At 42.1% G+C, this 27,866-nt stretch overlaps 1 protein-coding gene across 1 annotated transcript; it reads right to left on the reverse strand.

Moving 5' to 3' along the window:
• Nucleotides 1-1,001: 1,001 nt before the first annotated feature.
• LOC110365248 (cytokine receptor common subunit beta-like) lies at nt 1,002-18,133 on the reverse strand. Its single transcript, XM_065047729.1, has 12 exons — nt 17,940-18,133; nt 15,192-15,315; nt 13,264-13,430; nt 12,531-12,679; nt 11,880-12,051; nt 11,388-11,783; nt 10,381-10,526; nt 10,103-10,277; nt 8,956-9,046; nt 8,611-8,680; nt 6,078-6,175; nt 1,002-4,555 (listed from the first exon to the last, which is right to left on the reverse strand). Exons 1-12 carry the CDS (start codon nt 18,025-18,027, stop codon nt 3,697-3,699), a joined length of 2,535 nt encoding a protein of 844 aa, XP_064903801.1. The 5' UTR covers nt 18,028-18,133; the 3' UTR covers nt 1,002-3,696.
• Nucleotides 18,134-27,866: the final 9,733 nt, after the last annotated feature.

A 27,866-nucleotide genomic window follows, 5' to 3' on the forward strand; every position in this document is an offset into this window, starting at 1 on the left:
TCAGAGAGTATATCTGGACAGTAACCAAGGACCACCCAAAGGCTTGAATGATGCAGGATATGCAGGGTCTTTAGGGCTTCCTGATTTGTTTTTCTCACAGTATTTAATGGCCCTTATTCCAGGATCCTGCCTTCCAGCTCCAAAGTGTAGCAGTTTGATGCAGCAATCACCAAGTACGTGTCTGGGAATAGCAATGCCCCGATCTTTCCCACCTGTTCCCAAGCTTTCACCATGTTAAAAGGTTGATGCTTTGCTCTCTGATATGAACCATTTTGGGGCAGAATTAGGATTGTTACTTCTCCCTTCACTGGTGGTGTATTAGATAACAATATGCTGACTTCATGAAAGTAGTGAAGGAGGTTAAAATGTAACTAATGATAATCAAGTGATAATCATTTTCCATCAACAATAATTAACCATTTGGAACTTAGATGTTTCCAGGCACACGTCCAAGTCTTTCAAATTAGGGAGACAGGCCAAATGGCAGCTTGTAGAAACCTCCCTGTGGGTTTTCCTTGTGCATCAGCACCACGTGGCTTCTGTCAGAGCACACACCAGCTGAACAGCACAGCTCTGTAGAACACCCTGTTCTCTGTGTTGTATCCAGCACTGATGACCAGCATGACTCCAGGTACATAACAAATGCTGTCCTCTGAGACTGCAGCAAGCCCTAATCCAGAAAACACAGAGCTGAACAGAAGTCTACTGATGCTGTTTGGCATATTGGAAGCAGGCAGTTCAGGGCACAGTTAGCTAATGCACAAAATGTAACATGTGGGCTGAATCAGCACATAGGTTTACAGATCTATTTCTCATAGACATTAGAATTAAAGAGACATTAGGGCAGGCAGACTCCAGGATTATGATACAGCTTGGAGCAAATGCCCTTTGCCACCCATGGAAGGCTGATGAAGAAACTACATCAGAAGGGAAACAGACTGAAAAGTCTTGTTGGTACACTGCTACGCTCTGCCACAAACTGCGTTTTTTGTCTCCTGCAGTGGAGTAAAGCCACTTTGTACACTGTTTACAAATGAAAATATTTTTATAAGCACATAAATAGTACAAAATAGTTGACATTTTATAATTCACTCAGATGGGTGACAGGTGTTTGGTGTCAGATGAACATATGTGTGGCAATCCCCCTTCATCTTCTTTGTTTTACCAAATGTTACAGCTCAGTCAGGGCAAGCACTTTCTGATGGGTGACACACTGCACAGATAACTGAGACGGCTTTCCATGAGGCAGCGCAGCCACTGGGAGCAATCAATACCTGCAGTCTCTGAGTGCTGAGCAGACTAATTTAGCCAGAACCTTGGCAAGGATCATTACCCTGTATGGCACTCTGTGTTGACCAGAGTGCTTTGAGTATCCAAACATATGTATTTAAAGCCAGTTTTGGATCTCCAAGTAGCATGTCAGATGCAGTTAGACAAGAACAGGGCTGAAATAAGTCCTCACACCCACAAAATCCCCCTTCTAGCCATCCCTCTGCTCTCAGCAGTTCATTCCTTCTTGCTTGTTTGTGCTGGTGCTGACACACTTGCCTACAATCTGAACTGACTGATCTTGATAAACCAGCAGAAAATCAATACAGAAGAAAAAAAACAAAGTTAACAAGTTAACAAATTAAATCTTCTAAGCAAAGGACATTGTTGCAGGTGAGGCAATGAGAATGATGGGGTATGTAAATGTTGAGAAAGAGTAATGGAAAGGGAGTGGAGAGGGAAATGGCCTTTCACTGCAGTGAGATATTAGTTGGTCTCTACATTTTCTCACTGAACTCAGCACTTGACAACATGGGCAACCTGTACTTCAGTGATTTTGCAAGGTCTGATCATTGGGTGGCAGCTCTGAGTCAACGTTTCTAACTGGCAGGGCAGAACTTGGAGAAAAAACATAGGTTATCTGGTGTAGCAAAGCCTTCACCAATACAGCTATTTAAGAACTGTTTCAGTCATCTATGAACAGTCGATCCGTTTGAAATACAGATAATCATACTACAGCAATTTGAAGTAGAAGAGACCAAGTACATCTAAGCTTCTGCAGCTCTTTCCTCATACCTTCTATTATTTCTTATAGTAAAGGGTATTTCCCAATTTAGGCTTATGAGTCCCTGCAGCTGAGGCACAGATCATTCTGCACGGTATCACTTTTAATATTTCCTCTTCTCCAGCCAATCTCTTTTCATCTATTCCCCTGACTTCTGCCTATCTCATGCTATGCTGAATGATTCCAACCTTTGGTATTTCCACTGCAAATGACTTTGAAAGGCTCATTAAAGAAACTGTAACAGCTCTAAGAACAGGAGATGACAATCACTGCAAGAACTCTTACCAGTGTCTTCAGCCTGCTCTTAAATTCAATCCTTTATTCTGTAAAGCTTGCACTGAAAAAAAAAAATTGAATTGGCAGCTACATCTATCTGGAGGTAAGCCTAGTACTCCTAAAAGAATGGAGTAGTTACTGCTGATCCTGCCCATAATGGGATAAAAGAGAAATCCAGCACTGCTTGAAGTGGCTAGAGATCACAACAAAGAGGGAGCAACTGAACTGACTTCAGTGGATTCCATTCTTGGGCACTGTGGTTGAAATACAATTGTGTCTTAAGTTTAAAGGTATTTAAAACATCCATCAAGAGAGAATGGTGTTTTGAGGGCTAAGAATTACCTGTGGTGTTCCCCTTGGTAGTGGTAGAGCAAAGAAGCCATAGATCAAGCAAGTGAAAAAAAAATAAATAATAATAATAGTAATAATAATAATAAAAGGTGTTTTCTCAGGGTTCTCTTTGGGTTTTGTTTGACACAGACTCCTCTCTGAGGATCTGAAATGTTGAGGGAGCAGTGTGGGATTGTGGACAGAACCAAGGCTTCATGGGCTGAAGCTGCTAAGAGAAGTGACCCAGCATCAGAGGTGGGATCACTGCACTTAGCAACAGTAAGCGAGGTTTAGAAGCACCATCTCCTCATGGACAATGAACTCTCTCAGATCTGGGCAAAACAGGGGAATGGGCCACATTACCAAGAAGCTTTCAGGCTGTACTGCTGATTTTAGTAAACAGGCCTACCAGTGTTTATGCTGAGCTGCCATTTTATTTATACTTATTTTCTTTTAAACACTTGGGCTCATTGGTCTTGAGCATCAAAACTGATTATTCAGACCTATTATGTACCCCAGAAAAATAATTTTCCTATAACCTAAGAGGCTTGAGCAGAAATTGATTACCTGTTTTTAGAAGGAAGCCCCAGCTAAATCTGTCTGCTTCCCCTGCCAACTGCACCTATCAGGGGAATGTGAAGCAAGCCTATCTAAAGCAGGTACATGGCAATTATGTTGCAGAGCAGTTTTTACCCCTTCTTAAATACATTACCACAGAGGTACTACCAACATCGTTGATGAGCTCAGCTTTGGCCAGTAGCAGGTCCATCTTGGAGCTGGCTGGAACTTTGTTGGACATGGGGGAAGCTTCTAACATCACATGGGAGACACCCCTGTAGCTTCCCTGCTGTCAAAAACTTGACTTGTAAACCAAATATACTTGGGAATCTTTCTGACTTGTCTCCGCCCTCTTACTGGGTTTCCGGTTGGGGACAGAGTAGCAATTGCCCATAGTGGAGGAAAACTTTTATGGTGCTGGTAGGAATAAATTTATCTATGTTGTTCTCAGACACAGGTTCTTTGGGAACCTTGCCTTTTCAAGGAATATGTAAGGACATTTTTGTGGGTTCTGAAGGTCCATGAATACCTGAAGAGTCTTCAAACACATCCAGGTGCAATTCAGGAGAAGAGGTTGGTGCTTGACCTGAAACTGGGACCATGACACCAGTTTTCCCAGGAGAAAACTCATGGCAAGAGTGGTCACTGGGGAGCTGGGGCTCCTGTGAGACACCAGGTGACTCCCCTGCAGTGACAAGTGGCAGATGGGTCGAGCCGCTGGCTGATGGCATTAATAGGCTCTCTGTGGTGATGTACTCCAGGGGGCAGTGCTGAGGAGATGTGATACAGCTAAGAGCCTTTGGAGATTTCTGCTCTTCTGTTCTCATGTTTGTGTCTTGCTCACAAGCTGGTAGGGCCGATGGCACTTCTTTCTGATCGCTCAGGTGCTGCATCATTTCTTTCTGATCTGGGAAGGGTTGTGGAGGACCTGCTCCTGGCTGTTCTTGCCCCTGTGGAGTGTGGGGACAGTCCTCCTTTGGGAGGGTCACATACTGAAGGGAAAGTGATTTCCCATGGAGTCCTGCTAGGTTCACTTGCAGGGTCTGATGCATATCAGGCTGGGAGGACATCACTGAGCTGTACAAGTATGGACCATTGAAAGCAAAGCAAGTCTGGGAAGCAATACTTGCATGAGAAGCACTCCTGAGAGGTAGCCTGGCAAACTGGCAGGATGGACCAGCAGTCTGATTCAATGGCCAGATGAGTGCGGACGAGGAAAATGAGGTTTTATGTGGCACTCCAGAATTCTGACAGGAGTTTTGTGGAGCCAGTGTATCATGGAAAGTCTGCACTGTCTTTGCCTCAGCTCCATGGAACTCTGCTGAGCTCTTAGTCATCCTGTTCAAGTGAAAAAACACAGGATTTTTAGCTGCTATTGACAGCTTTCTAATTGACAGCTCTTTAAGGTGGTAACTGCATATGAACAAGAGGTGCTCTAAGTGGGTACACTATCTTCCAGGAAATGAAAAAGAACCTTTGGCCACATCTCTTGTACCTTACTTAGAAGATGCAAGCCTCATCCTTTTCTGTGCCACAGCAAGAGATCAACTGTCTAGTGCCAACTTTTCTCAGTGCCAAGCACAAATCAGCTTTTGGGAAAACAGAGATAGGGACCGTTCCTTGGCCCTCTGGTAAAATGGCATAGACTAGCTGTGTCCACACTGCATGGCCATGGCATCTTCTGGGCCTCCTGCAGTGTCTCTGCAGTCTAAAACACAGCTAAGGTTTTGTGTCTGTTCCTTTCAGTCCAAAGTGCATGACATGGTGTGACCGCTGTGTTACAGCTGTATTTGTAGTGTAAAACAGGATGTGTGTTGCCCGGCCTGGGTGCACAGCCTGCTATAATACTGTTGAAGGACACTGGACACAGCCTGACCTGGTACAGTCATGTCCATGTTGTCCACTGGCAATAGTTGCTACCCTGTGCTATCTCCCAGACTGTGCCAGGGTGTCATCTTGGAGAGCACTAGTTGGCACAAGCCAAACCATGGCAGGGAGAGTGCTGACAACAAAGCAGGGCAAGCAGTTACAAGGCAGTGCTTGATACTACATCTTGGCCCTGATTTATTTCGCAGTTCAGACTCAGGCAGTATGACTGCTAGCATCAGCATTTATGCAGCTCGCAAGCTTTCAGTAATATTTTGCAGTTACTTCTTCAATATAAAGGGCCTCTGTCTCTTACAATCACTGAATGTGAAGCTGGACAAGGGGATAAGACAGAAATTTCAAAGAAGTAACAAACATAATCCATTTTTCCTTCACATGGCTTACAAAAGTATATATTAAAAAGACCTGACACTCTCTCCTAAAAGGCAGACAATTATAATGAAACCCAAGAGTCAATTTAATTTGTGTCAACCTCCCTGGCTGCTCTGCAACCCAGGATAGCTGCGCACTGGGCAGGACCACTGCAGCTCTTCTTAGTTCACATTTCACTTTCAAGTTCAGACTTTCCTTCAAGGAGCAGAAAATATATCAGTTCTAGAGGATGATGAGGTAAGGGAATATGTGTATTTTTGAGGGAGGGAATTTGTGGTCAGGTGGGCTGGGAGGAATTCAACCGACAAGATTTCCACCCTGTCAAGTGGTTATTCAAACCTATTTCCGAAGGAAACACAGAGGGAGAAAGGAAGTAGTTTTTATCCTTGGACTTCCAGCCAAGAAAGTCAAGGTCTGCAGCCACGGCAATTACAGTTTCCATAGATGATTGGAAGGTGTACACAGACTTAGGAGATGATAAACAGGCGAAAATGCTTTGTCCTCCCCATGGCAACGGCGATATCCAGGCAGAGCCTGCTCTTACACCATGGTTAATAAGGACCCTTTCAAGAAAGGAAGAGGGAATGAGCTGCTTACGTACCCATCCAGCACTTGAAGGCAGTTAATCGGCTCCAGCTCCTCAGAAGTGTTCTGTCTATATAAGCCCACCTGGCTGACTGGACATTGGCTGACAGCTTTCTGAAGAGAGAAAACGAAGATTTTAAGACTTCTAAGAAAAGAGACGTCATGTTAAGGCCAGGAAGAGCTGGGAGCCATGGACACAAGAATGCTAGTAGCACATTTGTGATAGTGCAAGAACGAGCTTCCAGGCATTCACATTTATCAGTTTATGAGCCTATGTTTTAGAAGTAATCTTTTCTAAATAACTTTTGTTCCAACAACCTTGATGTTCTCATTTTTAGGGCTGTGCTGTTTCCTCTCCTAAACACAGCAGTAACATTGCTACAGGCAATCTGTAATAGATTGATGCAGGTTTAAAAAACTGCCAGTCTGAGTGTATTCCTGGCACCTTCATACCACTTTGATTTGTTCTAATATCTATCAGCTTTCCCCTCCTTCGTCTTCACCCCAATCTGCAGATCTCGTCACATTTATTCCTTCATTATCCAGTCAGAAGAAGCTGAGCTTGATTTCTCTTCAATCTTCCAGTCACAATGGATGGTAATGTGGAAACAATCCCACGGCTGTGGCTACATAGTAATGTCCTGTCCTCCAGAAGACTATATCCCTTCTCTTCTACATTGCCTACCCCTGACCTATCTTTATGCAGCATAGGAGTCAGTGGCTACTGCAGTTCCCACCACAAGAAACTTCAAAGCTGCTGTTTTGTGGAATGTCCGCTCTGATTCAGCAGCATATGAGGACACTCTGGGCAACATTGCAGCTGTAGAGCTCAAAGGACTTTCCTGTGCTGTCTGACCAGAGAAACAAAATTGCTGGGATGTTTACAAAGTTCAGGATAAGGGAATTTGCTACAGGGATGAAAATGGTCAGAACCACATGACTAAGAACAGGGAGTGGATGGAGAGCTGCATATCAAGTAGCAACACTACTGTGATGCTTTTTAGAGCGGTAGATAACTTTGTAATAGTGTTGATTATTGTGTGTGGACAGAAAAATAAATTGATGATGTCTGCTGACAGCCAAATTAATCAGAACAAACAAATGATATGCAAGGGAAATTTATCAGATCCTGTAAAACATGCAGGTACACGTCAGGTAGAGCAGCCTGGTGTAACACGCTTCCCCTGAATCAAATACTAACTGGATGCATGCCTGAGAGATGTTGTTTGCTGAATGAATGAGGGGCTGAGAAATACCATTTGCCGAATGAACATTTAGCTGAGGACCATGACAGCCCACCATGCTCAGCACCTTCAAGAGCAAAGCTAAGATCAGGCACTCCACTTAAGGTGAAAATATAAATTGGGGCAAAAGGACTTTCAAGGTAAAGGGTGAGGCTAACAGAGGAGAGAGGGGTGAAAAGCTAAAAGTGTTGCAATTGGATAAGTAACTTCTAAGTTAATCTTTGTAAAGGCCACTCTTCCCTGGAGTTGTGCATCACTTCCTTGCACTGCAGGGAGCCAGAGATGAGGTGGAAGTCATTTAGCTTAAGTAGAAGATAAAACATAGTGGCAAAAATAGCATGAGCTCTCTGTCTGTAGAATGGAGATTAGCAGCATTGCCTTAAGGAGATAGAGACGTTACAGATGTGAGATCAAATACAAATCAAATGGTTCCAGGGGAGAATTGCAAAGAGATAAGGCTGTGGAATTACAATAGTGAGAAAACGAAACATGAAAGAGTCGGCTCCAGGAAGGAACCTAGCCACTCTTTTCATAAAACTCCAAGTATAGCCCAGGCAGTGCCTCGTGTTGATATGCACCTACTGGGTAATAATTGGTTTGGATCACAAGATCTGCATGACCCTTGGAGATGAAATCAGGAAATGGGTGAGGGAGAGGGCTGGAGTAAAAAATAAGCCACTTACATTTTAAAATGCCTTTAAAGATATGACTGTGTAAACTATAAATTTCCTTTTCTTTGCCCTCTCCTCTCTTGCATAGCAGAAAAGGTCCATATCTGGGAACTATAGTGTGTAGTAGGAAATATATATCTCACAGTATAAAGTCAACCTCCAGCAATTGCAGAAGAGTATACAGGGAGGTAAAGATACAAAGACTACAGAAGGCAGCACTAAAGAGAGTCAGGCAACATCCTGACCAGTAACAGAGCAAGGTCAAGAGCATCTAGGGGCAATGGGTTTCATGTATGAGGAGTTTGAGAGGCATTCTGGAGGAAAGGGATGGCAAACCTGACCAGTTGTGTGAGGCAAAAGTTTGTTCTCTTTTTCAACTCTTAGGTGCTGTATACTAAGAAAGGAAAACAGACAGAAGACCAAAGTCTGTAGTGAAGGGTTTCATGAGGCTCAGCCAGGGTCCATAATCCTCCTAGACAGGACAGCAGTTTGTCCAATGGTAGTCCAGACAGTGAGCTGGCATCTCCCCCTCAACCAGACATCTCCATACACTCCTCCCTTCTTTCTATTCAACCTGGAAAACTCCATGCTGTATTTCTGCAGGAGCACCCTGCAAGGTACCGTGTCCTCTTACCTCCAGGTAGCTCTGGATCAGGAGACTCTTGCTGGGGTTCGGAATCTTTTCCTCCCACATTTGCTTCTTCCTGCAACAACAACACAGAGTTTTCAAGATTCGCTTCTCAATGTGGCTGCAACCAGACAAGACTGCACCCCATACGCTGTGCTGCTCTGCACTGTAAGGCACCACCAAAGCCCTGGCACACCACCTCCCGACTCGCAGACATGCACAAGGCTGCCCATCACACACTACAGCTCATCTCCACAGAGACCAGCCTCTCATGGCGACAAGAAGTGCCTCAGCCTTTATGCCACACACATGGCCAAAACCCTGTTAGATCTGCTCGCAATGGAAACCTACCTGAGAAAACACCTGTAGCTGCAATAAGTAATGATTAGCAAAGTGATGATGAGAACTGGGAACATCACTGGGAGAACCACTGGTGGCAGAACTGAAACAGAGGAAAGAGAAATAGGAATCCACCTGCAGAATGGCTGCTTCCCACAATGTGTTTTTCACTCTGGTCACATGCAAGCAGATGAGGGCAATGCAGGTGGTCAAGGGACAGGATCATGAGGCCTTCAAACAGCTGGGATACCCACTGAGGTGGAAAAGACCAGCTGTGGCCTGAACAGCTTCCTGACCAAACAAGTTGTTCCGTGTAATGATTCTCTTTTTTTACTATTTTATGTTATTTTATTTTATTTTATTTTATTTTATTTTATTTTATTTTATTTTATTTTATTTTATTTTATTTTTACTGGCAACAGAGTAAAGAAATGATGCTAACAAACAGATTGTTAGGTACCTCGCTCCACCATGAATAACACACATCTTCAGGCATCTGAGGTCTGCCTTAGTCTGTACAGTTCTGAAGAGATGGTGGTTTCAGGGATTTTCTAAGAAAGAGCTTCATCTGCTAGTGGCCACAGCTGATCATCAACAAGATTCAGAATTGCCTAAGCCACTGTCTTACCACTGCACGCTTCCTCAGGACAAATCATGCAAGATCACATTACTTTGGACTCAAAAGTCCAGAAATAGCAATAAACATGTAAAAGCTTGATCTTCAGTAGACTCTGTTGTGCATTTTATGCCACCCTATAGTCACTGTGCAAACTTTAAAATCTGATGGATTATATTGTGTCGCCTTGCAGTCTCAGGCTCTTCAGTCACTGAGAGCACAATGCACTACTGGCATTAGGAAGCAAGGATGATCTTTGGGGCAGAGTCTTTGCTTGATTCTTCATGTGGAAACCATTATGGATGGTTGCACACACCTTGTGAAGGGACGTAGGGAAGAAGTTGAAAGTCATTCCTGCTCTGCTCCCTCATTAGCATTGCTGCTGTACTGCAAGGGTGCAGACAGGACAGCTACATTGTGAAGTGACCCCAACTAGCTCATGGCTGGACATAACCCCAGCTGAGAGAATGTATTTTTCTATAGAGGCACTTGAACCATTAACAGTCCACAAAACCTTACACAAGTAGCCCCCATGAGCAGTACCATTTTCAGTCTTCCAGGTGAACTCCTCACTCCATTCACTCCAAGGTCCCTCATAATCCAGAGGCGTATTCACCCTTGCACGCATTTTCCCCCTATATTCTGTAGATGATGCCAGCATCTGCCGGGTGAAGGTGAAAGGAGGTTCATCGTTGTTGATATTTAACTTCTGGAGAGTCTGGAGAGAAGACAGAAGCACAAATGACAGAGATGAGAGGAACTGTCTTACCCATTTGGCCAACAAAGAGAAATCCAGGACTCCTGCACTTTCTAAGGCTCACCTTTTCATATTGGTTGTTTTTCCAGTACTTAACTTCATATCTCTGTTTTATGAAGCCATATCCCAAAGTATGTTTTATCCACCTCAGTTCATACTCTTGGTTCTCTGTCACTGTTACTGACACATTGGTAGGCGGCATCACCTTAACTGGAACACACAAGAATGTCTTAGACTGTTCATCAACATACTGGTCCAGCACTTCCTTTCACCACTGTGGCCATTAAAAGTTTGCAGACACTGAGAACAACGTTGTTTTATGCAATGTAAGTAGTCTCAGCTTTTTAACATTTATTAAATCCCCACATCTTAATTTTCTTGTCAAAAACAAGAAAGCAATAGAGACAGGAAATAACAGAAAATCCATACCCATTAATATTGACAGCACTCCCTGTGTACAGGAAAGCAGGAAAGCAATATTTGAAACATCTGTACTGGTATTTTCACTCACTGCAGGAGCTCTGCCAGTGTTAGTGTGTGAAAAGTTGCACCAGTACCTCCAGATACATGCAGGCAGAGATGATCCACCTGACACACCTCACTCAGCAGACGAGTCCTGACCCATCCAGTGCTCCAGCAGCCACTGCACAATCCCACAACACGCCGCTGGCTTCTTAAGAAATCACATCGTGACACACTCCCCACAATTACTGTCACCACAACTCCCTGAAGCCTGTGGCACTCATGAAGGTCAGTCAGAGAGAAGTCATCAGGGTGACAACCACTCACCAGGTAGCTCTGCGTCACAACCCGAATTTCTGCAGAGCAGCATCCACTGCTGCCACCTTCCTCAGAGTAACAAATGCCACTAAGGGACTCCACACCTACAAACCACTTCTCCCAGATCTCTGACCTGAGACAATGTCCTGTTACTTTCTGCAGGCATCCAAGTCTCTTCCTCTTCCTCTTCCCACCCACTTTTCCTCACCACCACTGCCCTCTGCCACATTTGTGCAGTCAGGCATCTCTCCAGGAAACAACCAGAAGAAACAAGACAACACAGCAACTCACTGTTTTTGCGGGCATTAATCAGCTTTTCTTCTTTCTTGGCCCGGACAGACACATGGTAGTGGCTCTGACTGCTGGAGTTGCTGACAGGGATCTCACAGCTCTGGACCACATATGGGACATGGGGCAAAGACTTCTCCTGCACAGGAGAACACTCCTCTTCTCTGAGGGAAGAAGAAGAGGTTGAGCTGAGATCAGGGGGAATGAAACAGAGCAGAAACTCCATGGGAGAGTCACAGGCATGCTGCCATGGACAGAGGACGTACGCTGATGCTGGAGTGGCCCTGAAGAACAAGCCAAAGATGACAGAGGTGATGATTGCTTTCTTCACTTCCCAGCTGCATGTCAGACGATCTGCACCATTGTAGAGGCAGCGAAGGTTCCTGGGCTGAAGGCCACCTTCAGAGCAGATGAGAGTGAGCTAAGTCACAGGAAAGGTCTGACTTCCCAGCCAGAGCTTCCACCCCTGCACACCCCCACTCTGTCCCACACTACCTTCAGGGGTCTCCCATGACACCTCCGTGCTCCACTCACTGAACTGCCCAGAGAAGCCACTGGATTGCCCCGGTCTGGCTCGCACACGGGCAACGTAACTGCTCCCTGGGACAAGGTCCTTGCAGCTGAGGTGGCAACGTGTGGTGTTGGAGAGCAAAAGCGAGGCAGCTTTCTGTTGTTGGGGGAAAGGAGGGAGAATAGGAGGGAGGTAATTGGGGAGTTAGGGATATGCACACTTCAAAAATTAAAAAAAAAAAAAAAAAACAGTGCCTCCTCCTGGAAGGGGAAGCAGCTTCAAATGTATTTTGCCATTTTCCCACACGAACCCACGGGCTCCTGTTTGAACATGCTTTAATTCCATTTGGGAGGGATACAGGGCAAAATCAATTACAACTCAAAATCAAGCGTGATGCTTTTTTTTCAGTGAAGGACAGATCTTTACGTTTAATCCAGGATAGATGGTGTTTCACTGAGCAAATCATTTGCAAGCAGAAAGAGAGCCCCTTCCTCCTGACCTGAAACAACGTGTTGCATCTCCTCACAGTGCCTGAGAAGGGCAATGTCATTCATTTGCACAGCTTGTTCCACAAGCTCTCAGCCGGCCACAAGGGTGCAGCCCAAACCAGGGCAGCCCAGCTCCTCCTCTCTTACCTCCCAGGACTCCCAGTCCCGCTTGTAAGTGACTTCGTGCTCCAGGGCATTGCCCAGCCCTTGGCTTCCATCAGCTGCTTTCCAGGTCAGCAAGAAGTCTCCTGATGTCATCAAGCTGACTGAGAGGTTTTGAGGTGGGAAGGTCTGAACTGGAAGGTGAAGGTACAACCCATGAGAGGAGGTAGTGAGGACGGGGATGTGAAGAGAGGAAGCAAATCTCTTGCGGATGTTCTCTGAATGACCGAATCTGGATATTTAACAATTTTCCTGGATTGCTACAAATAGTCCATGATTCTTGTTCACTATAAAGTGCGTACTCTACGAGACCTGGGAAATGTATTCATTATTGGAAGAGGAAATTTGAGAGAGCAGTGCCATTTTGCAGTGTTATAGTAATTTTATGAAATAATATACCACAGTGTATGTAGAGCATGGTGCTGAAATGAAAGGCTTTTTTGATATCTTCCCCCAATCCCAGTCAAGACACTGGTTTGCTGGCAGGACTGCCCCTATTTTTTTCCATTGTAGTAATTGAAGACAGACTATTTTGCATATCCCAAATAAATGTGAAGGTACTAATGCGGCCTTGTAGCCATTTAACTCCAATTTTTCTTACATTTCAGGTTAAGGGCTGACCTAAGCGGGTTTTTTTAGGGTTAGATATTCAGTATGTTACTCTGAAAAACTCTTAAATATTCAAGAATAGAGACAAGACTTAGTGGTTTATCTTTACCATTCTGAAACAAGTAGACATCTAGCTCTGCCTGCAATGTCAGGTCAAATTCAAAGTTGTAGTTTTCTTCATCACATGCATGGATGTCACATACCCAATGCATTGTGAAGTTCTGGCAGTCAGCGTGGTTTTCACCTTTGTGAGACCTGCATGTCATTTCTTTGTTCCTAGTTATACAGAGAGAAAAAAAAAGAAAATAAAAAAATAAAAAACATGACTGTCTGAATAGGATGCCACGAAGTGGCCCAAAGTGTGGTGTTTGAAACCTTCCTCACGTGCTATTTTGTTCTGTTTCTATATCAATGTCTACCACTGAATTATGGTGGCAAACTCCTGTAGTTCATAAAGTGACATAAATAAATTCTCTAATATCAAGCACATCTTCTTTACTGTCTCTTCCTTTCTTCCAAGGGAGACGAACTCACAATAACTGTCCCAGGTTGGTAGGTGTCTGTGCCCTGAGCACAAGCTCTTTCACCGCCCTCCCAATAAGGGGTTTGGCTTCCCCTGCTCAAGGCTGTCTAAGCTGCAATTAGCCTGAGTGCCTCCCCACCTTCACTCAGAATCTACTTTTGATTTCAGGCCCTTGTGTTTGGTCTTTGCCTGGGCTGTGAGGCAGCCATGTCTGTGCCTGGTGATACACATTGCTGCTTGTGACCGGTGGAATTTACTTCCTAGCTTGACCTGAAGCTTGCATGCTGGATAGAGACCTCCTTGAGGATCTGGACTGATGGCTGATCTTAGCTACTCTCACTGCTCTGCTTTTCTTGTTACTGTGGGATTATGCCATTATCAATGACATTAATGCCTCACTGTCACTGTCTATTTGTAGTTCACCTTCTCTTAGCCAGCAAAACTTGCTGTTTCTGTAACAGTGGGGTTGGCAGTTGACATGTGTACATATGTATGTTATGCTATCCTAGACACTAGAGAAGTTAAAAAAGGTGAGCCATAGAAAAGCAGCTAGCAGTTGGGACAGAAGTTTTGTGAGGACTGTGGTTCTGCAGTCCTCCTACCAAAAACAAAACCAAAAAACCCATGCAAACTGCGGAGTCCTTTGTGCCACAGGAACACTTCCGTATTTGTAGACTTCAGTCCACAGCAATACTGTAGAGACTGTAAAGAGCACCTTTTCCATTGATTTCAACAGATGTCAGGTGAATTAGTGAATGAATCCTAGAGTTCTTTCTCAAAAATAAAAACCAAAATAACTTCTTCCTATTATTATGTCATGTTTTCTTCCCACCCTCCAATCTCTCTGCTGTTTACTCCTCCACTTCCTGCTTCTACTATTATTCTTTTTCCCCTTCCCCTCTCTTCTGTCTTCTCTTGCATTATCTTTTTGCTCCTTCTTCTCCCTCATACTCTCAAGTTTGACTGTTCTCTATTTTTTCTTGAAAGGAAGCAGAAGGAGCAAAAAGATAATGCAAGACATAGCCTAGTATCTCTGAGAGGAAACCAAGTAACTCAAACAAACATGTACAACTTCTGTTTTTCTCACAGTTTCTTTTGCAGAGATTATTTCAACATAGCTATTGCTCTTGCTGGCGTAAGGAAGAAGAAGCCTTCTTTGCCATTCTGATTAGTTATTATCATCACTGCATCTAGTGTGACACATCCCTCTCCACTCGGGTGCAACAATTAACATGGCTTGGCATATTTTGTGCATGTGCTCTCACAGCAAAAGCAGGGGAGACTGAATGAAAACATAATGAAAAAACTTGATTAGTATTAATATTCTCTTCTTCCTGTTCTTCATCCTGTACAGATGCAACTTTCTCCCAAGCCTGGACATAACACTGGTGTCTGCAAGCTGGATACTGTTCTGACTGCAAGCCCAGTCCACCGTCCTTTTGCCCAGCTCCACCTCTTAGGTTCAGTAGCCGAGCCCCTGTAGACCCTTCACAGAACACCAGTCAGGCACTTACTTTTCACAGCCGTGGTTCAGAGTCACATTCAGGAGTTGATGAGCCTCTGAACACTCCATCCATGTGCAAGTTGTAAGAGACATGTAGTCATTATAACACTGTAGGGTATGCATTGGGATGCTCACTGAAAAAAGGAAACAATCAGAAGAGAGATGGGGCTAAAGGAGGTAGTAAGAAATGTTAAAATGAACGCAAGGTCTGCTACTGTGCTGGAGAAGGCAGAGACAACAAAGCGAGGACCTGGGTGATGAGACCTCCTGGGAATAACCCCTATGTTGTTCAGCTCATACTGTGTGGATTTCACAAATAAAATTTGGTCCTTCATGGGAAAGCCTGAAGGTAAGAAGTCTCCAACAGCAGCTGCTGCTCTTAGAGCAGGCTGGACTGTCATAAGTTGCCATTTATTAGAATTTTACTGAGTCTTTGGACAGAGAAATACTCATCTTTTTTACTCTGTTTGTTTGTAAATCAGAATGGTCATGCAAGAAAATTAAGATTCTGGTCTACAACCTGTGAAGAAAAGCTGGAATTGTTTTGTAATAGGTAAAATTAATTTTCAAGAAATATTCTAATTCAAAAGATAAGTCCAAAGGGTTAAGCTTAGTGGTTTTAAGCCTCATTGGCCTTCATATCTTTGAAGAAAAAGGTTCTCATTACACTGACTAAAACCTCAAACTACGTCTTCCCTTTTCCACTCCCTGCACCTAGACAGGAATCGTGGCCATTCTGATACAATGAACTATGATCTAAGACTTCAGATTGAATGTCTTTTTCTCTTCCCGAACTGCAGAGGCCTGATGCTCCATGAAATTCCAATGCAGATGGAAAGCTGGTCAAGCACGTGTGAGTATAACACAGAGAGCCTAAAAGAGCAGCTTTCCCTGATAAGAAGTCTGTTTTCTCCTACAAACGATGTTTTGACATTCCCAGTAGGAGGAAATGAGAGTACCAAGACCAACTAGGCAATCCTGAATGGGGATTTATTCAGCTGACCACTCACATCAGCATCAGTGTCTCAATATCAGCATGATTTTGAGTCCTGGTAAACCTCTGCATAGTTTTGTAATAAACAAGGCTCCAAGTTGAATGGGAGGATGTTCAGGACCAAAGTGGTGTCATGTTGACCTTTGTACTCCTTAACAAAAAAAAAGAATCTGGGACACATTTATAAAAACAGCTTCTAAGAACATGTTTACAGATTTCAAGAATCCAAACAAATGCTCTCACCGATTCTCTGCTCTTCTCGCAGTCCAGGGATATCTCAGTAGAAAGGTGGTAAGTGCAGGATATGAGTGAGTGATTTATTATTTAAGGCAAAAAAAAAAAAAACAACAGTTGCCTCATTAAGCAGGACATTCAGTTTTGCCTTTGTGGGTTGTTGTCATGGTGGTGAATACATTCATGTGCCCACCGAATAAGCCCACTTGCCTTAGCAAGAGTTATGCCTCTAAGACATCAAATGCAAAAGTGAGAGACACCCACTCTGATTAGCTCCAATGACATTTAAGTCACAGAAAGGAGAAAGCTGCCTGGCAAGAAAAACATATTTTAAAAATCCAACAGCAGAAAAATTTGTGTCACTCTATCAGCAACAAGCATGCCTCACAGGTGGATTTGCAGAGAACCTTTTTCTTTGTGAAAGGCTCTGTGCAAGGAGGAGTGTGTTGAGGAGAGGTTACTGTTAACCTGGGAAAATGAATGTGCCTTTCCCTGAGAATTCAAACTCCAACAGCAGGCACTGGAGTTGTCCCTTCTACGATGGGAACTATGGACCGAGGGTCAGCTTGGTTGAGAGCTCTTTTTTTCAGAAACAGCAGACCAGAAATGATAAGGAATTATTCTGCATTCCCAGCAGGCCTAGGGCAGCTGATGCCTAATCATGCAAGAAACAACAGTGCCCAAACCAAGTCACTTTCAGGTACAAAAAGTGAAAGATGCTGCAAAGACAAGGTTGTTTTAGTCATCACAGGACTAATGTTTGAGAGATCACGGAGTTCATGACATTCAGTACTGCGAATCACGTTAGGCAAGGGAGCATAATCCTCCCAAGTAGCAGAGACGTGTCTGTCTCTGGAAAGACAGGTGTGCAATGGGTATGTTTTTCAGTACCTTTTACTTCAATACCTTTTATTCAATACCTCAGAGCCTTCAACACATAAGTAATGACTAAATTCCTCACTCGCACAGGTGCTGTGCCTCTGCTCTGCCAGCTGTGTTATCAACCTGCTTTCAGATCCCTGTCTCTTAGGAAGCAGCTAGCTCTCTAAAGAAAAGGGAGCTATCACTTGAAGGCAGGACATGTCAATAGATGTAATGAGGAGACAGCTATTTTTGAGGAAGAAAAGGCAAGTTGGGAAAAAAAAGTTTTGCTATAAACCAAAGCAATATCTAACAATGAGACAGGTGAAGTCACTGCTCATACTGGTAATAGTCAGGCATATTCAGATGTGAAACTTAATGGCTAGTCAATTTAAGTAAAAATACTAACAGACCTTGAATATTGTCTAGCTCACGAAGTTTGGGGTCTTGCTAAAATACCACTCACAAGTATCCATTGACATACATCTGGAGTGTTTTGTATAACCCTGGTTACTACCCACATGTACACTCACCAAATCCCCTGCTATTTCTGCCACCAAGATGAAAGTAGAAAATAAAGGGAGGACGGAGAAATATCAGGCTAAAAGAAAAGGAACTATAGTAGAAAAGAAAGGAGGAAAACATAGAGGTAAAGAGTCAGACACTCACCTCGAGTAGTTCCAACCCCCAAAACCAAGCATGGAGCCAGAAGAAGACTGATGAGCTCTCTCATCTTTCCACATCTACACACAAGCATCACCTTATGTCAGGCAGCAAGTTCCTGCATCACTGGCTGTTTTTCTTCAAATGCATGTGGAACATGCACAACAGCCACCGTTCTTCCTTCTTGGGCACCAGTTGTACCTGAAAGCAAAACTCATGTGGTTATTTTGGAGAGCCTTGGGCCTTCTGTTGGCCCCAAACCACCTCTTCCATCAACACTAACATGATCTCTCAGAGTAGCTTCATATGAAGATAATTTATTAATTGGGAAAGCTTTCTGCCTCTTCCCCAGGGGATGAGGACAAAGCTTGCTGTTTGGAACTAATGATAGGATTTTCCACCTCCTTCCTTCACCTCAAGAGTAAGTAATAACCCCTAAGTTATAAGAAGGAATTAATTATCCATGCTGATTTACCCATCTGATCCAAACAAAACACATCCTGCTGTTCCATTGAATCATGAACCTGTCCAAAAATAAACACCTCCTTGCCTCTCTTACCACTCCTACTCACAAAAATGTACTTCTGGCAAATTGAGAGATCCAGTCCTTCCATTTCTTCACTTTATAACCTGTTTCATGTGGCTTTTAAGTTCTTGCTTGTTTGAGGAGAGAGGGCTACTTGCCAATTCCTTCCCCACAGTAACAACTTTACCTGAATTCTGAGTAGTGTTTAAGGCCAGTGCTTCACGGCAACTGGTTGAGTTTCTCATTTATCACTCACATGGCGTCGATGCAAATGCAGCTACCAGGGACACCCACAGCCCCACCCCTTCCAATGAACTGGTGCTTTATTTCCCTTTCAGTTGTGCAGTTGAAGTTTTCAGCACCAGAGACATGTTTGACTTGATCTCTCTGCCCTTCCTCTTTATAGCAACTAGGTTCCTAACCAGATGTCATACAATTATGAGGAAGAGGGAAGTATTTTCCACTGTTATATTTTGCTTAAACAATTTCCAAGAAATGTGACTAACTTTTCCTCAAATAAGATGCAGTGATCTATTAACAGAGGCTGAACATTGCTGCTTTTTCTCTTTTCTGTTGATCTGCACTCAAAATCTGTCTTTTCAATCATCGTTCTCCTTGTGTGCAATGTTTTCTGAAAGGAAAGTTAATTGCCATAAAGTTAAATGGTCAATAAATAAAACATTAATTTACATTGTGAATGTTGTCTTAAAGATACATTGTTGTTGCTAAGCCTGACCTGTATAAAACAGTCTCCATCCAAATAGTAGCACTAGAAGTGTCGATTCAGCTTTAACCCAACCCAAACTGTTAAGGGATTAAAATTCAATCCACACTCTGATTACATATTTTAATTGAAGTCATAATATCACTCTGCATCAGTAGAAGTGAGGAAAATACACTTAAATTGAGACAGTGTAATTTAACATATATTTAGATCTTATTTTTCATCTCAGGAAACAAAGGAAGGGGAGTGGTGACATCTAAAGAAGTGAGAGGTGGTGAAGTTTCTTACTGCTTTCTCTAACATAGACTGCAGTCTCTGTGAAGAGACTACTATAGTTTTAGGCAGTACCTTTATCAATTGCAAGTAACACCGTTCAAGCAACTTTGGATTACATCCTCTGCAGCATACACAATTTCTCATGAATCAGTGGCTTCTGGAAGTGCATTGGAAACATTTTTAAAAACTAAAAGAAAAGCAGAGTAAGCCAAAGAGAGGAAGATGTAATGAAAAATACTTGGCAATAATTTTCAGGATACGCTGTGAAAGTGAACATTGCACACAGTGCATGGACATGAGCCTGAGAATGAAGAGTTTTTGTCTTCACAGTCCCCAAAGGGGACACATGCACTCTTCTTCTGTTCATGCTTCTTTCACAGAACAAACAAACAAACAAACCAACAACAAGATGTGTAAGCTTATCCCTTCAGTTTCTTCTCAACAGGCAGAAGAATTATTCCACTTACATGCAGAGACCTCAGTGGAAAAAAAAAATGAGAATAGTTAGTGAATACCCATGCATCATGCCTCTTGAAACTTCAGTCATTCATAAGTAATTGCTTTTTCTTCTTTTCATGTTTGTTAAGCACCCTCACAGTGCGTGTGATTCCAAGCAATACTGTGTTACTCCTCTCATTTAATTTACTCCAATTAGGTATTGGCATCCCAAGACACAAATGATCTACCTATCAGATGCAGTGCTTCTGCAATAGAGCAATGCTTGGTGAACATCAGATTAAAATTCCCTTGGATGGAATGGAGGCATTGTCTCTCCAGCGAGGCTTCTACCATCACTTGAGCTTGCATGGAGTGTGTCTGAATCAGTGACAGTAAATTCACTGTGCTTGTCTCATGGCAGGGTCTGACACCTTGTTAGTTTGCACAGAAGTCACTGTGCCAAGACTTATATATGCTACAAAGGCCTGAAGAGCTTTGGCTTCAGAAAGTTGAAAGGCAACTTCCTCTATATAATCAGATTGTGAAGTAATGCCTTTCTTTTTAAAGGCCTCACAAGGGGAGTTAACTGGCATGTTAATTCCCTTTCTAAAGTGAAATGCAGTAAAAAACTTCAGCAGCAACTTAGGGAAGAGGTTCAAGAAAACTCTTGTAATACGAAGACCAGGTAGGAGGGATGACTCTAAATCCCTGGATTTCTCTTGCTTTGTTTGCTGAGCTGTAGTGGAAGCAACTTTCAAGGGTATATATAAAAAGGAGTGAGCAGATTGTCATAAATTCAGTGGTAATCTCTTCAGGACTACTAGGATGGGCTCTTTGACCAGAAAGACTTTAAATAATCCTTTCAGAAAACATAGAAACATGAACAGACAATACACCAAAAGGCCATTTGTTGGTCAGTCAACCCAAAGTGAGATATAACTTGACTTAGTGGATGGACATTTCAAGACTTTCAGCTCCAACACAGGATGTGAGGATGAAACCAAACCATCCTTTAGACACTGTCTGGGTCTTGTCATATCTGTATAGGCCATCCATAGTCTCTCTTTCACTCAGTGGAAGTTTGGCCTGGCATGTGATGTCACAGACTGATATCATAGTAGCCAGATATCCCTGGTTGGGCCAAGTGGACCTCATCTGCTGGATCTGGTCTTCACCTCCAGGAGGAGGTCATCTCCCAAAAAGTGGTCCTGGATGACATGAACACTAGCCAATGCTGTTCCATGAGTTACTCAACAGATACCACATGCAACAAAGGCTGACAGGTGTCTTTAGTAGGATGAGCTCCCTTCAGAAGCAGAAAAAGGAAAATATCTCCTTTGTTTCTAATAAAATTAAGATCATGACCAAGTAAATAAAAATATGGACAAACATTTTACTAGAAAAGATGTGTGCAGTTAAAAAGATGGCACATACCACAAGGAATCTAGACAATCTCTTAGTGAGTCCTAAAAAAGACCCAATAGCTATGGCTCATATGCACACCACCAACAAACAAGCAGCAGGCAAGAGGTCCTGAAAGCAAAGTTTAAACCAGGAGGCTAAAAATGCTGTCCTACATAGGAGCATTCTTCATTGGTCCTGGTTTTATGCACTGTGTCAGATAACAGAGGCTCAGTGCATGATTGATTAAACTGTGTAGGCAAAAGGGGATTATATTTATTAGTATCTGGTAAATTTTTGAAGCAGATGAAATTTATATAAGACAGGTTTCAACTAATCAAAACAGAATCAGTGCTGCTGACATTCAAGATTGAAAATGCTATGAGGCAATTTTAAAATAAAAATCAAGGAAATCATGCCAGCTGTGGAAAGCAAATTTTTCAGATTGATATATCTGTGTAGTCTGAAAAAACAGAAAGCCTATGACTTAGAAAAATAGATAGAAGGTAAGTGGGAAAAAAAAAAAAGAGAGAAAAAAGAAAAAAAAGAAAAAAATATCATAGGTAAGTAGAGCATATAAAAATAGGCAGCTAGGTCAAGATGATAGTTCAAATATATCTATATAAATACTTCAATTTTAAAATATGGTTTAAATGGCAGAACAATTGGCAAAAGCATTTAAAAAAAATGTAAAAGGCATTATGGCAGTTTGACAAAAAGAAGATATTCAGTGGAACACTAATACATTTTGTACAAGGTGTGTAGTTTGCATTTACATGTTAAAGACAGTAAAGTATCAAAGAGGGTATGTGTCAAGAGTTGTGTTGCACCACAGAATTTCCATGGCTGCAGAATTTCATTCTGCACTAGAAGGAACAGGATGCTGTTAGTGCTGTCCTATCAACCATCTGACCAAAATGAGAGGCGTGAAATGCTGGAGACAACCAGGGAGCCTGAAGGGCAGACAGGCAGTAAAAATGGGACAGTCCAGTCCCACTAGACCAGGTAAATGTCACTGTGAACCATGACGAGTCTGCACTAGTAGGCTAAACAAGGATAAGGCAAAGGTTTGAGTTCTGGAATGAGATCATAGACTGTGATCAATAGTTAGTGAACTCTTTGACATGGCTTTTGTCCATGTCAATGAGCAAGCCAGGGACAGTTTCCAATACACAGAGTGAAACAGGCTACTTTCTACTGTTGGGGAGAGAGCTTGAATACATGGATCTTCCTTGACTGCTCCACATCAACTTGCTTCTATGGCCAGAAATGGACCTTGGTCTACTTTATTTGCTATTATGGATCTAGTCACAGATTCTGGTTTTTTTAGTCACTAGAAATGATTGCTTCTCAGAGTTATTTGTGAAAGCACCCACAATAAAATAAACAAACTGATTTAGTCCTGGATAACATACAAGACTTAGTATAAGTTGAAAAAACCAAAAGACACAAGTTTACTACAATAATGTTTTAAGGGAATACATAAAAATAACAAGACTGGCAAAAAATAAGCCCAAGAAGTTGTTAAAAGGGTCACATGTTTGCAGTGCCAAAGAGACTGTCAAAAGTATCTTTTAAAAACTCAAAAGTGAACTTACACCTTTTGCAAATCTAGCCAAGCTATAAAGGTAGGGTTATTGTAGCCTTAATGTTCTGAAAAAAGTAAATGAGGCAAGACATATAGAGAAAAATTATAATTTCCAATGATCTTTTTCAACTAAGTATTTCATTTTAATATAATATAATTACTTCCCTTACAAGCCTTGCATAACCTACATTCTTACTCAATTGCTTTCTTGCAATAAAATTTACAAAGGAACTTAAAAATTCAATTGCTGAAGTAGTCATTGTGGTAAATAATCCAAGGCTTTAACGGGTCTCACCATGAGAGAAAAGAAGTACCAAATGCAAGTTTTTGACAAGTACTCAGAGAAGAATCCAGTGAACTACTGACCAGTCAGGCTGGCTTTTGTAGCTTTTGTACAGGATCTGTGATATAAATGATAATGAAAAATAGAAATGGCAGAGAGAAATGTTCTGGGGAAGAGTTAACATAGTTTTGTAGAGAGTAGTCACGCCTCGTAAAACTGGTAGAGTTCTTGGAAGAACTCCAGGAGCAAACAGATACAGGGTTATCCAATTAGTGTATTATACCTAGATGTCTACAAATCTTGATGAAGTCCCTCAAATTGTGGTTCCAACAAACTAAGAGATAAAAGGAAAGTTGTCATTCAGGTTAAAGTCTGTTTAAGACAGAAAACAAGTGAGAGAAATTAACGGTTAGTTTTTCTGTTGCAGGAGAGCTTTAAGTGAGTTATTGCAGGAACTTATAATCTTCAACAAGCAATCATTTTAAATGATCTGGAAGACTGACTGATGAGAGATCTCTCAGAGGAGAGATGCGGGTGACTGAGAAAGACAAAATATTATCTAGGGTGCTCCAATCTAATGATGCTGGAGAAAACACTAAGTTATTAGGTATAAATGGTGTATGAAATTAGAATCACAGAACCATAGAATAGTTTGCGTTAGAAGGCTGCAACTCCTCTGCAATGAGTAGGGATATCTTTCACTAGATCAGCTTGCTCAAAGCCCCCTCCAACCTGACTTTGAATACTTTCAATGATGGGACATCCACAGCTTCCCTGGGCAACAGGTTTCCATGTCTTGTCACCCTCATCGTCAAAAATTCCTTTCAATCTAAATCCTCTTTGAGTTTGAAACCATTGTCCCTTGTCCTGCTACTACAGGCCCTGGCAAGAAGTCTTTCCCCATCTTTCTTATAAGCCCCCTTTATAGGTCACAATAAGGGCTCCCTGGAGTTTTCTACTCCAACAACCCCAAGTCTTTCAACCTTTCTTCATAGGAGAGGTGCTCCAGCCCTCTGATAGTTTTCATGGCCCTTCTCTGGACCCTCTCCATCAGGTCCATGATTTGCTTGTACTGGGGACTCCAGAGCTGTATGCAGGACTCCAGGTGGGGTCTCACCAGAGCAGAGGGGTAGAGTCACCTCCCTTGACCTGCTGGCCGTGCTCCTTTTGATGCAGCCCAGGATACCATCAGCATTCTGGTCTGCAAGCTCACATTGCTTGCTCATGTCTAATTTTTCATCCTCCACTATACCAATGTCCTTCTCTGCAGGGCTGCTCTCAATCAATTAATCAATTCAGTGTTAATAAATACATAGAAATTCACGTGACAAAAAATAATTCTAACTATACAACAAGATCAAAGAACCTGTCAGAGTAGACAATAGCAATGGGAGAGTACAGTTATCCCAGACTGGCTAAATAACATGTTTCTTGAATACCACATTCGGTTCTTGTCATCTCATGTCTGAAAGAATACTGTAGAATACGCTGTAAAAACAGGAAAGGTACAGCAATATTATCAGAAATATGTGATCTGTGGGAAGGGAGACTGATTACTATGGAATTCTTCAGCTTGGAAAAAGAAATAACTGAGACATGATTTGACAGAAGTTTGTAGCATCTCATCTCATGAAACATGAGACAGTGAATAAGGAATGATGGTTTATGAATTCTTCTAGAACAAGAACAAAGGATTAACTTACCATGCAACTAGCACAAAATGAGTCCAGAAAAATATGGGTGCTTTTAAAAAAATGTTTTTATTTATAAACAAATTTATTAATGCTTTACTATCAGACACAAGGAAGTCAAAAGTTAAGTGGTTTTAGAAAGGGATCAGTTAAATCTCTAAAGGCTAGAGCTAAGTACATGTTAGCTACAACAGCTTAGGTGTCACCTCCAACTCACGTAGGCTCTGGGACAGATACCATGCAAATATATTACCTAAGGATTTAATTATTTACTGTGTATTTCTCCATGTTTACTACAGCCTGGCTTTCATTATCTGGTGTAAATATTGGCAGATACACAATAGTGGGCAAGATGGAATGACTGCTTATAGCCAGTGTGTTAGTCTTATCTTCCTGTATTACAGTCTCTGCTGCAAGTAGAAGGGGAGAAAAGAGTGTCTGTAGGTGCTGAAACAGCATCCTGAATCCATCAATCTGCAGTGAATAAAACAAACTAAAAATGTGTGTAAACATCCCATGTACTTCTGAACACAGCAGAAAGACTAAGAGGTTAGAAGTACACTACAAGGCTCCAGCAGATGCAAAAATACTCATCTCAAAAGTGTGCAATGTATGTGCACAGTGTGAACAAGGAGCTGGAAAACGTTTTAAAGGACAATAGGAAAATTCATTCAATTGCTTTACATTTCCTTTTCTGGACAAACAAATTAGCCTTCAACAACAAGGACAATATGCTCCTCTACCAAAAAAATGGAAAGAACACAATGAATCTACAAATCTTTTGACCTAAAGCTGGCTCATGTTGAGTAAGTTTGCAGTCTGGGTCTACCCACCTAACACCATGGTGAAACATCCATCAGGTAGTATGAGGAGTTGTTAGGGTCAAGGCTGGAGCATACAGAATCCTGGCAGCCACTTGTAAAGACATAAAAAGGGCCAAAAGAGGCAAGAAGTCATTGTGCAACTTGTTCCCCATGTACAGAAGATGCCATGTGACGTTTCTTTTCATGGAAATTTCAGCTCTGTAGTGAGAGCAGAGGGAGTTGTATGGGAATTACATTGTGTGTACAAATGTATTTGACTGAATGAACAAGACACTACATAGGGACTGGCAGGATGGGTTGGGTTTGTTTTCCCTTATCCTGCAGGCGTACAGGATTCTAAGAAATTCTCCAGCTATTGTTCCCTGAGACCTTGGAGGGCTTTCCTTTTCTGGCAAGCCATTCAGCCTCATTTTCCTTCCTTACATAAAAGACACCCCCAGGCTAGCAGAAACCGAACAATAGACTAGTTCAGCATGGATCTTAATCAGAACTATTGAGGTCACAATATACTTACTACCCTAATCTCATGCAAATTCAGGTAATATATTTCTGGCTGAGGAAGATTATGATAAGGGAATAATAAACTGATTACCTTGGAGCCATGAAAATCGCTTGCTGTTAAAACACAGCAGAATCTTTGATTTTTGAGCATACAGTAAGGAATAGGTTGCAGAGATTTCATAACTATATATTCAGTGTAAACAGAGATTTGTAAAATACAATTACCAGTATTAATTGAGTCGCCTACCTCTCCTTTTTGACTGCCTAGGAAACACTGGTGAATCATCACTCAGATATACAGGCTTAGGGGCTGGAACTACTTAGTAGGAAGCCCCACAGAGAAGAGCACGTCATAAGCTCCCAAATCATCAGAAAAATGATTCCTCTCCTACATATCAATACATAGCACGGGGAAAAGTAGCAGCCACCTCCTTTTGCACAGTAACTTTGTGGCTCAAGCTAATCATCAGGAAGTTGAAGACAAGGAACTCACAACAGTTCCTATGTCTTGACTCAACAGGCTACAGGGTTGTAAAATGCTTTTTACCACCCCTACTGCAGCTGGACCTCATGCAGAAGAAATGGAAGATTTATAGGATCAGCAACAGCCCAAGTTTATGGAAGGTTTGATTCTGTAACCCAGTAAGAAGTGGATTCCTCTGGCACAGCAGAGCTGTAGGTTGTGACCCCTGCTTCCAATGTTCATTGCATATTTTATTTAATGATGCTTAAGTGGATATTGATCAAGTCCCTGGAGCAGAAACTCACTCTGCCCTAAAACAATTGTTACAGTTGCAAAAGAAAACCACTGTCAACTCCCCTAGCCTGACAATGGCGTGTTTCTCTTCAAGTTCCAGGTTTCTGAAGTGATCTTCAGGTCATAATATCTGCTCTGTGGGGTCATATCCAATGTTCTTCTACCTACAAATTCTATCTCCAAAAACAGCCTTTGCAAATTCCCAATCAAATGCAGAAGGACAGGAGGAATAGACAGCTCTCAGAATACTGATGACAATGCATATGGGCTTCACCCAAAAGCAGCCAAGCTGAACAAAAGCTCTCCTGCTCACTATTCTTCTTGGCAATTAAATCCATAGCAATTCAAGGCCCAGCAAGGTGGCATATCTAAGATAGAAATCCAGATACCAAATTTGCATATGAATTTGAACATCTGCTTTTAGCAAATGACTAGATAGAGCACAATCATACAATCTGGAAGAAATTGTGTCTGCTACTCATAAAAGGTCAAAGAAGAGACTAACGAAAAAATCCATGGATTAGGAAAGGAGTAAATTGAAAATCCCTCAAAATGTTCCTCAGTATTCTCTATCAGAGGCTGCAACTGCCTGCCTTTTGCTGTCAAGAACACCAAACTAAATTTGCGCACCTTTCAGATTTTAAATTGTATTTATAAAGATTTAAATTCTGAAAAAAAAAATATGTTGCATTTCACTGCAATTTCTGAATCAGCACTGTCCCATTAACCCAGCAGGAGGAATCGGCTGGCACAAACACAAAACCGCTTCCCATTATCTCTGTCAAATAATATAGCAAAGTCAAGAGAAAACATCCTACTTCACAGGTGACATAGCTGAACCTACAGAATTTTTCAAGGCCTGTTCAGATGACCTAATAGTAATGTCATTGCAACCATAATGCTCTTAACATATGAAAAGAAAGA

This window comes from Columba livia, chromosome 1 (genome assembly GCF_036013475.1).
Source record: "Columba livia isolate bColLiv1 breed racing homer chromosome 1, bColLiv1.pat.W.v2, whole genome shotgun sequence".
Taxonomy (NCBI): Eukaryota; Metazoa; Chordata; class Aves; order Columbiformes; family Columbidae; genus Columba; species Columba livia.

What these genes read in the sequence shown, in the direction of transcription:
- LOC110365248 (XM_065047729.1), bottom strand. Translation starts at nt 18,027, where the DNA reads ATGCTTGTGTGTAGATGTGGAAAGATGAGAGAGCTCATCAGTCTTCTT. An exon ending in GGGGGTTGGAACTACTCGAG is followed by an intron (nt 15,316 to 17,939) that starts GTGAGTGTCTGA and finishes TCCTTTTTTCAG; the next exon opens with TGAGCATCCCAATGCATACC. An exon ending in TGATCCAGAGCTACCTGGAG is followed by an intron (nt 6,176 to 8,610) that starts GTAAGAGGACAC and finishes TTCTCTCTTCAG; the next exon opens with AAAGCTGTCAGCCAATGTCC.